This window comes from Eretmochelys imbricata, chromosome 8, assembly GCF_965152235.1.
Source record: "Eretmochelys imbricata isolate rEreImb1 chromosome 8, rEreImb1.hap1, whole genome shotgun sequence".
NCBI lineage: Eukaryota > Metazoa > Chordata > Testudines > Cheloniidae > Eretmochelys > Eretmochelys imbricata.
The window spans coordinates 9,434,792-9,451,312 of record NC_135579.1 but is presented as its reverse complement, the minus strand read 5'-3'; the positions used below and the strand labels follow the sequence as shown (position 1 = coordinate 9,451,312).

At 41.4% G+C, this 16,521-nt stretch overlaps 2 protein-coding genes across 4 annotated transcripts in view; one reads left to right on the top strand and one right to left on the bottom strand.

The window, feature by feature from the left end:
• HNRNPAB (heterogeneous nuclear ribonucleoprotein A/B) overlaps positions 1-3,995 on the top strand; it is a 17,879-nt gene extending 13,884 nt beyond the window's left edge. Inside the window, exon 8 of the mRNA XM_077824514.1 lies at positions 3,425-3,995. The gene's annotated coding sequence lies outside the window, so the exon portion shown is untranslated. The remainder of the gene's footprint in view (positions 1-3,424) is intronic.
• The window catches only part of PHYKPL (5-phosphohydroxy-L-lysine phospho-lyase), a 16,975-nt gene extending 454 nt beyond the window's left edge, over positions 1-16,521 (bottom strand). Inside the window, exons 1-11 of one of the 3 annotated variants that reach the window (XM_077824509.1) lie at positions 16,375-16,521; positions 10,818-10,936; positions 9,086-9,245; positions 4,067-4,141; positions 3,395-3,482; positions 3,176-3,292; positions 2,789-2,871; positions 2,211-2,436; positions 1,784-1,938; positions 1,091-1,180; positions 147-277 (exon numbers count right to left, since the gene is read on the bottom strand). In XM_077824509.1, the coding sequence (XP_077680635.1) occupies positions 147-277; positions 1,091-1,180; positions 1,784-1,938; positions 2,211-2,436; positions 2,789-2,871; positions 3,176-3,292; positions 3,395-3,482; positions 4,067-4,141; positions 9,086-9,245; positions 10,818-10,936; positions 16,375-16,433 (1,303 nt within the window). In that variant the 5' untranslated portion in view covers positions 16,434-16,521. Of the gene's footprint in view, positions 1-146; positions 278-1,090; positions 1,181-1,783; positions 1,939-2,210; positions 2,437-2,788; positions 2,872-3,175; positions 3,483-4,066; positions 4,142-9,085; positions 9,246-10,817; positions 10,937-16,043; positions 16,349-16,374 lie in introns of those variants that run through there. The other 2 variants (XM_077824508.1, XM_077824510.1) reach the window with 2 other exon arrangements.

Here is a 16,521-nt window from a genome sequence, read left to right as displayed (position 1 = left end):
ACTGCCTCAAATTCGTCAAGTTAGAAACCATCTTGAAAAAGCTGCCCTAAATTGCTTCCCTTTGGTCGCACTATAGTAGTGACATAGCCAAGGTTCTTGCTCAGTTTGCTAACCAAAACTGCTGCAAATTAATCTGACAGTCTTACCTGTTAATATTTCATCCATTTTGTCCACAACTAATTTGGCATTGTCCATAGTAAAGCACAGTGGAGGCTTGAATTTAAGCACATTTCTTCCTGGACCATCTGTACTCAACAGAATGTAGTCTCTCTTTAATCTAGAGATGGAAGAAGATTGGTCTAAAAATCTAAATACTTCTAATAATTTGACCTAAAATGTAATTTTTTTAAAATTTTTAAAATATTAATTACAGCAGTGTTGGCATGATGGAGACTTCAGAAAATTCTCTGTCCTTTAAGTTTTGTGGTCCAATCACCACAAATTGTGTCAAGTTGTAGATCATCTAATATTCACGACATGTAAGAAGCTGAGATGAGAGGGGATTATTTTGTTTTAACAGAAATTCACATTAAGGACTGCATGCAAGATACAATCTAAATTACATGCTTTGATGTTTTGACTGACATTTTATATACCAAGTGTCAGCACAGTGTAATTTGAAACTGTTGAAATCCTTTGTGCTTCTTTTTATAGTTTAAAGAAACACCAGCCCACTGACATACACTAAAGCCAAGATTAAAAAAAAAACAAAAAAAAACAAAACAAAACCCAAACAAACCAGGCATTACTGGAGCCTCAGTACTTTTTGAAGAAGTGGTTGTCTTTATTTAAAAGTTTGGTTACTACATAAGTCTTATTTTACCTATGAACTTCACACAAACTTCCCAATGACGTGAGTCTTTAAGGATTAGACATCACTTTGAGCTGTATGTGGAGACTGACAAGCTCAGGGTTAAAACCCATTTATCATCTTGGTGTCAATATAATATTTTAGTCCGCAGTGGCTATGCACATATATATGCTGTATAAATGTTGAACGATTAGTACTTGTCTCTCACAACATTAAGTTTCATTAAGTGCTACAATATTGTGAAATCACATGGATGTATGTACTTTTTAAAAAAAATACCTTGTTATTAAATACTCAGCTTCTTCAGTAGCTGGGATCCTTTTCTCTTGGTCTTTTATCAAATCCACTCCAATAAATAATCCAACACCCCTTTAAAAGAAAAACGGGTATTCAGTCTAAAATCAGCAAGAAGGAATTAGGAATAATTTACAAAGAAGTGGAGCAGCTACTGTCCTATGAGCATATACTGTTGTACTTATTTTCATATTTCACTAATTCTATTACTAATGTGATTAGTTTGTTAAAGGGTACTACTTGTTGTCTTAACACAGAGGAGGTGCTGTCAATGTAATTAATACAGCAAGACAAGATTTTAATTTTTTCCTCCTAGTCACGCTAATTCCCTGATTGAGTTTATGTTGTGTGTGTGAATTTAGCGATGGCAGAATCAATGTATGTTTCCATTTCTGTGTTTTAATCTGGATCTGGCAGTGCATCATAAGGGTGTCAGTTTCTAGGCCAATTCAAGTCAGTCAATCTTTGTAATAGCTTGGATGGGGATGGGGAGAGAGACCCAAAAAACATTTGTGATGCTGAATTAGTGAACACAGGCCCACTGTAGTTCCACATTAGAATGTTAGTTGATGCTAAACATTGCCTGTTAACACAAGATTTAAAGACCTTGCCACCACCTGTGATTTGCTCCAATTTGATAAATCAAACTATCTGAAAATGTGAATTGGTTGTTGATACCTGACATCACCAATGATAGGATGCTTGACCTTCTGTTGATTCAGTAATTCCATCAAGAAGTTGCCTACTTGTGTGGCATGGGCCTGAAGATGTTCCTTCTCAATCACATCTAAAACCGCTAAACCTATTGCACATGAAACAGGATTTCCTCCAAACTAAGCTCAAAGGAAAAAAAAAAAAAGTGTCAGGCACTTAGGGAGAAAGAAAAAAAAATTAAAGGACAGTCTTTATGTATCAATAAATATTTCAACATTACAGCCGAAAACCTTCCTCCATTGTTTGTGGACTATAATTGCTCAATGTTGCTTTCAGTTAACATGTTACCTGTATCCTACAGTACTGTGACACTTAAACAGTGATGTCCTCTTTCACATTTAGTTGGTCATGTAACCAGAAAACAATGATTTGGTTAACTCTCTTTACTTACTGTATTAAAATACTCCACGCCAGTGTCTGCAAATGCTTCTGCAATTTCTTTTGTTGTTGCTACACAGGCGATGGGGTGCCCATTTCCCATTGGTTTGCCCATAGTGACAATATCCGGTACGAAATCCTCTCCCTGAAGCTGGAATGCCCAAAAACATTTGCCAACCCTGCCAAAGCCAACCTGAATTTCATCAGCAACAAAAACTCCTCCTGCCTTGTGTACGTGTCTGTAACATAATAGGGACATATTAGACTTTTGGCACTCAACTGCCATCTCTAAAATTTGTTGCAAAACTGTGATACTTCAGCTGATACTTGAATTATACAGCACAGTTTAACAGAAAATATCTAAACCAGGTAAATAAAAATCCAGTATGCTTGTTCTTCATTACATAATAATAATGTTGCTGCCCTGAAGAGCTTACAATTCAATAGGACTAAAGCATTTTATTCTTTTTATGTCAAAAAGCATATTAATCTAAGCTATTTGCATGTTGTGATAAAGACAGTGGTTTCATCTCAGTTTAGATAAATAAGAACACAAAACATGTATAAAGGGTTCTGAAAGCATCTACTTACTCTGCTATCATCTGGAAATAACCTTCTGGTGGAATGATCTGACCACCCACACTTGGCAAAGATTCAATGAAAAATGCAGCAATCTGGAAGAGTAACATGCAATATTTGAACTAAATAATAAAGGTTACTGAGGTAACATAGGCAAGTTGCAGACTCTACCTAGCTAGATGAATAGTTTTTAAACTATTACTTTGCTATATATAGTCAAATCTTCAGAAATTATATCTGATGGAGGTAACATGAAAATATAATTGTCATTTATGCCATCTACATGCTTCTTAATTCCCTGACATGGATGGTCCTGAAATGTCTATTGCTGCTGATAAACTCTACTACTAATTCCCACTGCTAAAGAGTCAGCAGATAGATTAGGAAAGATCTTTTCACCTTTCTGCCCCTTTTTTGTGCTTGCTCAATTATTTTTTTCACTTCATTGGCATAGGCTAGGACTGAATCTTTATGGTCTTCTCTGTATATTCCGCGGTATGTGTCTGGGAGAGGAGCCTGAACAAGGGAACAATGCCTTATGATTAGTAATGCCACAGATGTGGTGGATAATAAATTAACTGAAATAGTCGAGGTATACAGGCTGCAATATGTACATACCACATGGACCCATTCCTTTTGTCCTTCTAGATTTCTGAATTTATATGGACTTATGTCAATCAAGGATGTCAGATGTCCATGGTAAGCACTTAAAACAAAAACAATGTAGCAGCAGAACTAAACAGTAAGTTTCATAATATCACAGTTCTCTAGATTTAATCTGGTTTTGCACCCTTTGCTGTCAGACAATCCAGCAGACCAAGATCTGGTCACATGGCCCAAAATAGCTTTGCACAGGAATTTATCAACCAGGTCGACTGTATTTGGGATTTTGGCTCCTACTTTCCACCCTGTTTACTTGGTAGAAGAAATTGACATCAATCCCCCACTTTGGCTTTTCAATGGCTTGTTTCTACCATCACAGCTCTGTATCAGGAGAAGTATATTATCTGTTGGCCATGATCAGGAATCAAATCGGAATTAAGCCCCAAAACTCCAGATGCAGAATCTTTGCTGTTTCTTATGTCTGCTTTGCTAGCTACTGTGTAGTAACAGACTATTTTTTGTTATAGTCACTAGTACCATTGACACCTCTAGAGGGCAAAATTATGTCAAAGAAATTTGCAGATGGGGTAGTTGAATAAAATTGTGCCTTTTCTTTAGAAATGGAAATTAAAGTTATTAAACAAAAATAAAATACAGTAGATATTAAACAGTATTTGATATACTTACTGGTCCAGAACAATAATATCCTCGTGTTTTGTATACTGTCGTGCCAATCTCAAGGCAAGATCATTGGCTTCTGATCTGCAATTGACAATTCAAAAGCTATTTCACTGCACACACATCGACACGATATGAAACCTTGGCCCTCCATGCTGTGCTATTTTGCATCCACAAATTACATCAGTTGCACATGCAAATAATCACAGATGCAAAACTGCAGCCCACGGGGCTGGATATGACTAGGATTATGATACTACAGTGCACTTGCTAGATACAGGCTTGAAAGGATTAGAATAGTGGGTCTCAAACTTTTTTACTGGTAACCCCTTTCACATCACAAGCGTCTGAATGTGACCTCCCCAATAAATTAAACACACTTTTTAATATATTTAATACCATTATAAATGCTGGAGGCAAGTGGGGTTTGGGGTGGAGGTTGACAGCTTGCAACCCCCCATGTAATGACCTCGCGACCCCCTGAGGGGTCCCAACCCCCAGATTGAGAACCCCTGGATTAGAGTGTTTATTTGTAAATGTTCATTGTACACACAACCAAATGGAAAATATTTCCATCTACGATAATCAAAATAAGAAAAATGCTGCTTGAGAACGTAGAGTTTGAGTCAGGGATATTTACTTTGTATATTCTGATGTGATATTGACAATTTCCGCTTTAATGTTTTTCTTAATGTTTGCCATTAAATAATTGTCTTCTCCCCCCGTTTCACGTAACTGAAAATTTAAATGGATTAAAAGAAAATAAAAATTGAATTCTGCCAAGCCTAGTTATAGCACCTTTCAACAGAAGATCTGAAAACATTTTACAACAGTGGATAAGTACATAATATAAATTACCACAGAAGCAGGCCAAAACAATCATAGCCCTGGTTAGTTTGAAAGAAAAAATATTATATCTGAAAACAGAAATGAATACCCTTATACAGAAATCTGACTACCTGAAAAGAACTATATTTTAGGGTAGGAATCCACAGAGAGGCTAACTAAGGATAACATTAGCTAGAATGCTTCTTTGACCATGGGATGCTCTTCCAGGAGGAAGATCTGCTGGTAAAAGATGGGGGTCCACCTGACCAAGAAAGGGGAGAGCATCTGCATGCAGTAACTTACCAACCTAGTGAGGAGAACTTTAAACTAGGTTCAAAGAGAGTAGGTGACAAAAGTTAGCATAAAAAATGCAACTTGAACAGAGGGCTAGGTGTTGGAGTAGACATGGAACATTAGAATGTCATAGGAGCAACAAGAGGGAAATCAGTGGGAGAATCTGCTTAACAGCTTTGATGCCTATACACAAATGCAAGGCATATGAGAATAAATGGGAAGAACTGGAAGTATTAGTACATAAGCTAAAATAGGACTTAATTGGCATCAGGGAGATTTGGTGGTATAAGTGTTATGACTGGAATATAGGGGTATAGCTTGTTTAGGAAGGAGAAGCAGGATGAAAAGGGAGGAGGTGTTGCATTATATCACAAAAATATATACACTTGTTCTAAGCTTCAGAAGGTGGTGAGAGACAAACCAGTTGAAGGTCTCTGATATGGGGGGGAGGCGGGGGTGGGAAGAGGGATGATGTCATGGTATACTATATCAGGAAGAGGAGGTAGATGATGCATTTTTAGAACAAACAACAGAAATATCCAAGACCTGGTAGTCATGGGGGACTTGAACTACCCAGATAGCTGCTGGAAACAGAATATAACAAAAGATCAAATTTCCAGAAAGTTCTTGTAATGTATTTGGAGACAATTTTTTGTTTCAGAAAGTAGAAGTAACCAGGGCGATGGCCAACTTAGACTTCATTCTGACCAACAGTAATTAGGGTGAAAGTGATCATGTAATGATCCTTTTCTTAGAATCATGAAATCAAAGGAGAGAGAGAGAGAAAGAGAAGCAGCAGAATAAGGACAATGGACTTCCAGAAAGCAGGCTTCAACAGACTCAGAGAACTGGTAGGTAAAGTCCCATAAGAAGAAAATCAAGGGAAAAAGGGGTTTAGGAGATCTGGCAGTTTCTCAAGGAGACAATATTAAAGGCAGAACTGCAAACTATCCCAGTATGGCTGCATCAAGAACTCTTCAATTATCTGAAAAATCAATAAGGAATCCTACAAAAAGTGGAAACATGGACAATTGCTAAGGAACAAGACAAAAGAACAGCACAAGCACATGGGGACAGAATCAGAAAGGCTAAGGCACAAAATGAGTTACACCTAACAGGAGACATAAAAGGAAGTAAGAAGAAGTTCTTTAAATGTATTAGGAGCAAGAGAAAGATGAAGTAAAGTGTAAATCCTCTAATTAGCAGGGAAGGAGAGCTAATAACTGATGATATCAAGAAGGTGGAGGTGTTTAATACCTATTTGGCTTCAGTCTTCACTAAAAAAAGAAAGATGTGATCAGATACTCCCCACAATTAATATTAACAACCAGGGAGAAGGAGTGCAAACCAAATAGGTAAAGAAAGAATATTTAGATAAATTAGATACAGTCAGGTTGGCAGGGCCTGATAAAAATAACAATCCTAGAAGCAATCTTGGAACCCTCACCAATTATCTTTCAGAACTCCTGGAGGACAGGGGGAGTCCCAGAGGACTGGAGAAGGGCAAACGTAGTAGCCATCTTTAAAAAGGGGAACAAAGAGGACCCAGGGAATTATAGTCTGGTTAGCTTAACTTCAACACATGGAAACATACTAGAATAAATTTGTATGCATCTAGAGGATAATAAGGAATAACCAGCATGGATTTGTCAAGAATAAATCGTGTTAAACCAACCTAATTTCCTCCTTTGACAGGGTTACTGGCCTAGTGAATGAGGGGAGCAGTAAAAGTGATCTAGCTTGATTTTAGTAACGCTTTTGATACTGTCTCACATGTCACTCTCATAAGCCAAACTAGGGAAACGTAGTCTATATGAAATTAATATAAGGTAGGTGCACAACTGGTTGAAAGACCATACTCAAAGAGTAGTTATCAATGGTTCATTATCAAACTGGGAGTATGTAGCTAGTGGGTGCCGCAAAGATCAGTGCTGTGTCTGATACTATTCAATATTTTCATTAATGACTTGAATAATGGAGTTGGAGAGAATGCTTATAAAAATCTGAGATGACATCAATCTGGAAGGGAGTTGCAAGTACTTTTGAGGACAGGATTAAAATTCAAAGTGACCTTGACAATTTGAACAATGTGTCTGAATTCAACAAAATGAAATTCAATAAAGGCAATTGCAAAGTACTTCACTTAGGAAGGAAAAAAATCAAATGCATAGCTACAAAATGGGGAATAACTAGCTAGGTGGTAGTAGTGTGGAAAAGGATCTGGGGGTTATAGTGGATCACAAATTGATTATGAGTCAACAATGTGATACAGTTGTAAAAAAGGTGTATGCTGGGGTGTATTAATGGGATTGTCATATGTAAAACTGGGAGGTAGTTGTCCCACTTTACTCAGCACTGAGGCCTCAGCTGGATTACTGTGTTCAGTTACAAGGGCCATACTTTAAAGAAGTGGACAAACTGGAGAGAGTTCCGAGGAGAGCAGTAAACATTATAAAAAGATTTAGAAAACCTTACCTATGAGGAAAGGTTAAAAAAACGGGCCTTTTTGTCTTGAGAAAAGAAGACTGAGAGGGAAGATTGTCAAATATGTGAAGGGCTATTATAAAGAGGACAGGGATCAATTGTTCTCTGTATCCACTTAAAGTAGTAATGGGCTTAAGATGCAGCAAGGAAGATTTTGGTTAGATATTAGGAAAAACTTCATAACTACCAGGATACTTAAGCTCAGGAATATGCTTCTAGAGATGCTGTGGAATCCCCATCACCGTACATTTTTAAGAACAGGTTGGACAAACACTTGTCAGGGATGGTCTAGATTTACTAGATTTTGACTCAGTGCTGGGGCTGAATTTGATGACCTCTCAAGGTCCTTTCCAGCCCTTCCTTTCTAGGATTCTGTGATAAATCAGTTTAGACAAGAAGCTATAGAAGCTACTACTATGAAAATTAAATTTACGCTGACTGCTTTTATTGCAGTATAGATAGTACTGCCTTTAAAGATTGACAATTTTTTGAAAAAAATTATTAACTGATAGAGCAGAGCCTTTGAAATAGAATAAAATTCTCTTCAAAACCAGAATACTCTTAATTAGTTTTTTGTATCCAAAGTGTATTTTAGTTCATATCCTAATGTATAGTAGATTTTCTTGGCAAAAGTAGTCAGCTGGAATTGTATGTGTTAGTTGACACGAACATTATGGAATTTAGTCTTGTTCTGTAATGCAATATTGAGATTATATAGTATACACTTCTGTTTGGTGCATGGGGAACATTAATAGAAACATTTAAATGCATAATTAAATGTAATAATAAAATTTCAAATGTCAGCATCCAGTACTTGAATATCCCCATACCTCAAAAATAATTTAACACAATATTGGCAAGTCCACATAAGCCAGAGCAACCACAGACAGATCAAGAAAAGGAAAAAACCCTTAGTATGACAGAGTGAGAACACATCTAAATAATATGAACTGTTCATGTTTTCATAGAATCATAGAATATCAGGGTTGGAAGGGACCTCAGGAGGTCATCTAGTCCAACCCCCTGCTCAAAGCAGGACCAATCCCCAATTTTTGCCCCAGATCCCAAATGGCCCCCTCAAGGATTGAATTCACAACCCTGGGTTTAGCAGGTCAGTGCTCAAACCACTGAGCTATCCCTTTTCTTCTATAAGCTGCTTTTTAAAAGCTTTTCAAAACCATTGTGTCTGTGTTTTCCTAATAATTTGGTAATTTAAACCTTTAGAGCAGCAAAAGTTTAAAAAGGATAAACTCCAGCAGCTCTCTCAAAAAGTCTGAAATTATCTGAAAAACCAGACAATGCATGATCTACACCCATACTTACAAGATCCTGCAGCTAACTACTTATAATGAAGTGTATAGTCACTATACCTGTTCCTCAGCTATAGCTAAGAGTTTATCACTAGTAATACCTCATACTTACCCTGAATTCAAAAAATAGAATGTGCACAGCTTCTCAGGCAGTGTTTTAGAAAGTCTCTTTGCATAATCCACCAAATTATCATGGAGATAGCGAGAATTTGTATTTAGCAACTGATTCTGTTCATGTGCTGCTTTTACTACATCAGGATGGCAATGCCCAACTGAAAGAAAAAAGGGGGGAGTTTTAATGTTCTCTCCATTCATACAAGTTCTTTCCCTACGACATCTGTTGTTGACAAATAGATAAATATACACCAGTGGTTTCCAAACTGGGGTTCACAGAACATTACAGGGGGTTTGCCAGAAAAATTTCACTAATAGCGGCCGGAGGACCCCGGGCATTGGAGGCAGCAGGTGGGACCCGGGTGCAGGGCAGACAGCCCGAGCCCCAGGGAGAGCAGGGCAGGGCAGCTGGGGCTAGCAGCCCGAGCCCCAGGGAGAGTGGGGCAGGGCACCTGGGGCTGGCAGCCCGAGCCCTGCCCCCATCAGCGGCGGAGCCGGCTGCCCGAACCCCAGCACTACACGCGGGGCTGGCAGCCCGAGCCCCAGGAAGAGTGAGACCAGGCAGTTGGGGCTGGCAGCTCGAGCCCTGCCCCCGTCAATGGGGGGAGCCAGCAGCCCGAACCCCAGTGCTCCGTGTGGGGCTGGCAGCCCAAGCCCCAGGGAGAGCGGGGATGGGCAGTTGGGGCTCGCAGCCTGAGCCCCAACCGTCAGTGGGACCTGCAGCCTGAGCTCAGTTGACCGGGGTGATCAACGGGGTTCAGCAGCAGGAGCACCATGGAGTGCGGAGGAAATTTAAACTTAAATCCCTGGAAATATTCATTTTTAGGATGGAGGTTCATGAGATTTCACAATTTAGTGAAAGGGATTCATGGGCTGTTAAAGTTTGGGAACCACTGATATCCACTGACATGCTCACATATTTCTTAGGGTGCAGAAGCTGACATTGTTCCCTGTATTGCAGCAGTAGTGTATCAAAAGTATGGTCAGTGGGCAAAGACACAGTGCTGGTATGCTTGGAGAGTCTACTTTAGGGTGCATCATCTGGTTCACAAGTTCTGGTTGTATTTGTTAAAAAATTGCTTTAGTTCATATTCTTAACCAGATTTCCTGGATCCTGTGAATCAGCTTGCTAAATCTGGGGTAGTATCCAATTTTTAATCCACTGAACTGTGTGTGCACTCTGTCCTCTAAATCGTTCAAATGCATAGTTCTGCATAGGACTACAAGCCTTGACCACTTTGATAGATTCCAAATACATGCAAGAGGAAACATCTGGATTTTCCACTGAAGCAGCGGTCAAGGAGTAAGCAAAGAAACAGTCTTAGAGGAGGATATACACAAAAAACCCCGCCTTACGGTAAAACGTACACAAATGGAACAGACCCTATAAAGTCACTCATTGCTTTCAGCTAAACAGTCGATCTACTTTTGGCTGCATAAGCAGGAGTCTTGTGAATTTTAGTTTACTGCATTTTTACAAAGATTGAGCAGACAGCAAATGGGGAAAATTTCATGTATACACACCCAGAAATCAAGGTGTGTCAATAGTATTGCCCAAATTACAGACCCAAGAGATGTTTTCCAACCAAATGACATAAAAATTGGGCTTCTGCAATGCAACATAGTAGTGCCTTCTTCATTGTTTTTATTCTGTCTGGTTGAATTCTCCCAGAATACTGTTGCCTTCGTTTAGAACAACCTGGTAATGAATAATGTTATTTTAAACTTACCATGAGACACATTGTTGATACAGTCAAGGTATTCTCTTCCATGTTCATCATACATATACTGGCCTTTTGCCCTAACAATCTTCACTGGATCTTCAGGAAAAAAGAGCTTGCAGGAAGAGCTGTACCAAACATCAAAACCACAAAACTTCTTGAACTATAAGATCCTGATAAAACATCTAAAAGTCACATAGAATGAACTATCGCCAATCTTTTTGTAATTTTAACCAAAGGCAAAAAGGAAGCAATATTTTCTCAAAATAAACTAAACATGAACTGCCTGCACTCTACTTCAGTCCCCTCAAGCAAAGGTTGGAGAAGAGAGACAGGCATTGTACCATGCTCTTTAACAGTCAGCCAACTTTGGTGGACCAGCAGGGAAAACCAACTTCAAAATGAAGAGACCTTCACTGAGAATGCCTGACCACCAAACTCCAGTGTTTAAATATAGGGACTTATATCTAGTGTCTCGTCTGATCTGAACTGCTGTGGTCCCCTCTTTATGTTGTTATTACATTAAAATTTCAGACAGCTATATGTCTCCGCTCTCTTCGTCTCCTTCAAGAGGCACATACACTAAATTCTGTTAAGCTCTCCTCCCAAATCCGATCTTCTCAACTTTTCATAATTTTTTTCACCTGCCGTGTATTTTCTATATGGTTCTGATCCTACAAATAGAACCACATGGATGGACCTGTGCCCACATGCAACCTTGGTGACTTCTGTAAGTCTCTGCATGGTTGCTGCAGTCTGCCCACATGGTTTTCTTTGCAAGATTGGGGCCTAACTTGGGAGGGGGGCAAACATTTTGGCCTGAGGGCCACATCGGGGTTCTGAAACTGTATGGAGGGCTGGGTAGGGAAGGCTGTGCCTCCCCAAACAACCTGGCCCCCGCCCCCTATTACTTCCCACCCCCTGACTGCCCCCCTCAGAACCTCTGACCCATCCAACCCCCCCCCTTGTCCCCTGACTGACCCCTCCTGGGAACGCCCTGGGACCCCACCCCCTATCCAACCCCCCCGCTCCCTGTCCCCTATCCACACCCCCACCCCCTGACAGGCCCCCTGGACTCCCATGCCTATCCAACCCCTCACCTGTTCCCCATCCCCTGACTGCCCCCCCACCCCAGAACCTCCGTTCCATCCAACCGCCCCCTGCTTCCTGTCCCCTGACTGCCCCCCCTACCCCAGAACCTCCGTTCCATCCAACCGCCCCCTGCTTCCTGTCCCCTGACTGCCCCCCAGGACCCCCTGCCCCCTTACCATGCTGCTCAGTGCAGCAGGACTGGCAGCTGCAGCACCCGGCTGGAGCCAGTCCCACCGCTCAGAGCGCTGGTGGCACGGCGAGCTGAGGCTGCAGGGGAGAAGGGACAGCCTCCCGAGCTGGGAGCTCAAGGCCCGGGCAGGACGGTCCCGCGGGCCGTAGTTTGCCCACCTCTGGCCTAACTGATCAGTGTTCTTTTATAATGAGGTGCCCAAACAAGTAAAGCTCCTAAGTGCCTGCCCAAGGGACCAGGAGAGAGAATTCCCACCTGATGAAAATATGTAGTTTCAAGTAGTTATTAAAGGAACACCATCAACTTGAAATTAGTGAAGGAGAATATGTTATAGGAAGGCTAAGATTTTGTCATGGTTATTTTTAATAAAAGTCATGGACAGGTCATAGGCAATAAACAAAAATTCATGGAAGCCGTGACTTATCTGTGACTTTTGCTGCTGCAGCTCCATAGTTTCTCCCACCACCGTGGTGGCTGGTAGCTCTGGGATTCCCCCTCTGCTAATGGCAGCTGGGAGCTGCAGGGTGACTATATTTCCCATTTTCTCTTTGGGATACCCCAGCTTCTTGCCAGAGGCATCCCCCTCTGCCCACATGAGGCTGTCGCCCATCACTGGAACCCTGACAAGGGCCCCCTCAGGAGTCTGTCTGTGGGAACTCTGCCAGGGCCCCACTGGCTGTCAGCTCCAGAGTCTTGCAGCCCCTGGGGCTGAAGCAGAGAATGTCACGGATGTCTCTGGAAGTCACGGATTCTGTGACTTTATGACCTCTGTGACATAAACATAGCCTTAGTTATAGTACCTGTGCCAGTTTGTGTGGATTTAGAACCATATATTTCTATTGTCACAAATCTATTTTTCTTGATTCTATTGCTGTCTGAAAGACCCACAAAAACCACAGGGGACACTGACTGACCATGCACACAAAATGCTGTCAAATACACAAATAAAATGAAAAATAACTCAGAAAAATAACTAACTCAGTGACAGCAATCTTACTTGTAACAATAATATAACAACAGTAGGTAAAACATACTCTGATTTTTAAGGTTTCAGAGTAGCAGCCGTGTTAGTCTGTATTCGCAAAAAGAACAGGAGTACTTGTGGCACCTTGGAGACTAACCAATTTATTTGTGCATAAATATTTTTGCTCAAATAAATTGGTTAGTCTCTAAGGTGCCTCAAGTACTCCTTTTCTTTCTGATTTTTAAGTTTATAGTGTTCCTTTAGCACTTATTAAGAAATCTGGCTTCCAATGTCGATGACTGTGGACACATCAATTAGTGGGAAGATTACGTTTTGAAAAGTTGTTCCTCATGTTGTGTGTATGACTGAATCCATAACACATTTCTTTTAACACCAGAGCTCACTTTCAACCCATATCCTTCTTGTCATAAAACCTTTACATATAAAGAAAAGCCAGTTGAGAGAAGTCTGTCCTTAGTCTTAATTTCAAAGGTCAACAGTCACATAAGCAGATTGCTTGCTATTGTCTTTGTTGCATTCTACAGTTCTAGGAGCTTTTGTGGTCTTTTTGAAGTGCAAAGAAATTTCCAATAGTTCATTTTCTTCTGTTGCCAAGTACTGAACTCTGCTGAGGAAATCTAGTACAATAAAGGTACTTCTGTTTGGTATAGTGTCTCAGCAACACTTCAGGTTTTGAGCTGTAATATTATAAAATGAAGCGGAATATGTGAAATTAAATATAAATGAGACATTTTGCAATATAAACAAACGTAGCCTAACAACATAAGAACAGCCATACTGGGTCAGACCAAAGGTCCATCTAGCCCAGTATCCTGCCTTCCAACAGTGACCAATGCCAGGTGCCCCAGAGGGAATGAACAGAACAAGTAATCATCATCAAGTGATCCATCCCATCGCCCATTCCCAGCTTCTGGCATTAGGGCACTAGGGACGCCATTGATGGACCTATCCTCTATGAATTTATCTAGTTCTTTTTGAACCCTGTTATAGTCTTGGCCTTCACAACTGTGACGTTACACTCCATATTCTTAGGTTGACTGCGTGTTATGTGAAAAAATACTTCCTTTTGTTTGTTTTAAACCTGCTGCCAATTAATTTCATTTGGTGACCCCTAGTTCTTGTGTTATGAGAAGGAGTAAATAACACTTCCTTATTTACTTTCGCCACACCAGTCACCATTTTATAGACCTCTATCATATCCCCCCTTAGTCGTCTCTTTTCCAAGCTGAAAAGACCCAGTCTTATTAATCTCTCCTCATATGGCAGCCGTTCCAAACCCCAAATAATTTTTGTTGCCCTTTTCTGAACCTTTTCCAATTCCAACATATCTTTTTTTGAGATGGGGCGACCACATCTGCATGCAGTATTCAAGATGTGGGCGTAACATGGATTTATATAGAGGCAATATAATATTTTCTGTCTTATTATCTATCCCTTTCTTAATGGATTCCCAACATTCTGTTCACTTTGACTGCTGCTGCACAGTGAGTGTTTTTTTGTTTTTTTGTAAAAGAGAACTATCCACAATGACTCCAAGATCTCTTTCTTGAGTGGTAACAGCCAATTTAGACCCCATCATTTTTTATGTATAGTTGGGATTATGTTTTCCAATGTGCATTACTTTGCATTTATTAACATTGAATTTCATCTGCCATTTTGTTGCCTAGTCACCCAGTTTCAAGAGATCCTTTTGTACCTTTTCGCAGTCTGCCTGGGACTTAACTATCTTGAGCAATTTTGTATCATCTGCATATTTTGCCACTTCACTGTTTACCCCTTTTCCCAGATCATTTATGACTATATTGAATAGGACTGGTCCCAATACAGACCCCTGGGGGACACCACTATTTATCTCTCTCCATTCTGAACACCAAACGTGTTTTTTTAAATATACTGAAAATATGAACTAAGCAAACAATGAAATATATTTATATTTTGAAAATATGGATGTATCTGTTTTCACTCCTTTCAAAATACTAGGAGCCTGATCATCATCTCAACTCCACCAGCATAAATCCACATAAAGCACATTAACAGCGCTGGCATTACTCCTAAATTATCCTAGCGTTAATCCAAAATAACCATTCTGGATTTACAGCGGTGTAACTGAGGCTACCTCTTCACTTATGGAAGTGTGTAGACTACAGATACAGCACACTCAGCTAGCCCAGGTATGAGCAGCACTATAGACTGTGAGACACGGCTTAGGCAGGGGTTCTGGAACAATTTACAGTGGGGGATGCTGATGATGGAAACCATATATTTGGTGTTTGTTAATGCTACTTCAAGCCAGGGGGTGCAGGAGCAACCCCGGTTCCAGCACTACCAGGCTTTGGTGAGTAGAGTGCCCCACGCACCTGAACCCACAGGTCATATACTCTACACACCCCTTTATATACCCAAGAAGTGCTGCTCTTGTTTAAACTGCTATTTTAGCAATGTAGTGTCTTCACTGCTTCCCTGCTGCCAGATCCTTTCCCCACTGCTGAAGCCTCTCCTTGCAGCGCTGTAGCTACACACCAGTGACAAGTGTGGATCCAGGGGGTTGGACTAGATGACCTTCTGGGGTCCCTTCCAACCCTGATATTCTATGATATTCTATGATGCAGTCTGCCTTTCACTGCAGCGTGTAGTTACACATGTAATGGCTGTACTCCACACCCCACCCTGAGTGTGGACATAGCCTGAGAGCATTATCAAGACAGTGGAAGTGATTAAACTACAGTACTTTAAAGAAGCGGATTCAAAATTATTTTCAGCTGTAACCTGTGTTAATGCAGAAATCCAAAGGAGGAGGGAATTCTGAAAACCCCCAAATCCTCAGATCAATGAATCAGGGGAAAAAAACCCTAAATCTTTTGGGAGACAAAACAAAGAAGATTCGGGCTGCGGGTTATTATTTCTATTCTGTAGAAAGCACCGCAGCCGTAGACGTTAAAAGACAAGATCCCCCAAGAGCTCTGCTTACATTCTCCAGCTACCAGGCGGCGCAGCGGAGTTAGCTTCGGCAAGTTCCGTTTCAAACCAATGCAAACACTGAGAGAGTTGCGCCAGGAAAGGGACTGCCTGCCCTCGACCCGCGGACGCTGTTCAGGGGAGGGCCACGGGCACCTCGGTAGGTTCCTTAGGCTCGCAGCCCGCGGGCGCAGATGAGAACCCGGCGCCTTAAAGGCCCGAGCCGGACCCGAATGAAAGAGGCGACCCGTTGATGCTCCAGCGGCGCCGCGCCTGGCCGCAGCCCGGGGCCCCGCGCCGCACCTGAGCCTGCCGCGGGCGGCCCCTACTCTCGCCGCACCTACCCGATGAGCCGCCTCCGCAGAGCCAGCGTCTCCCGCCGGGAACACGGCTGGGCCTGCATGGCTCTTCTCGCGGGCGGAGAGCGGTGGCCGGCACGGTAGCCCCACCCCGCCGAGCGGCCTTCTCTCCGGGCGGGCAGGCTCGGCTCC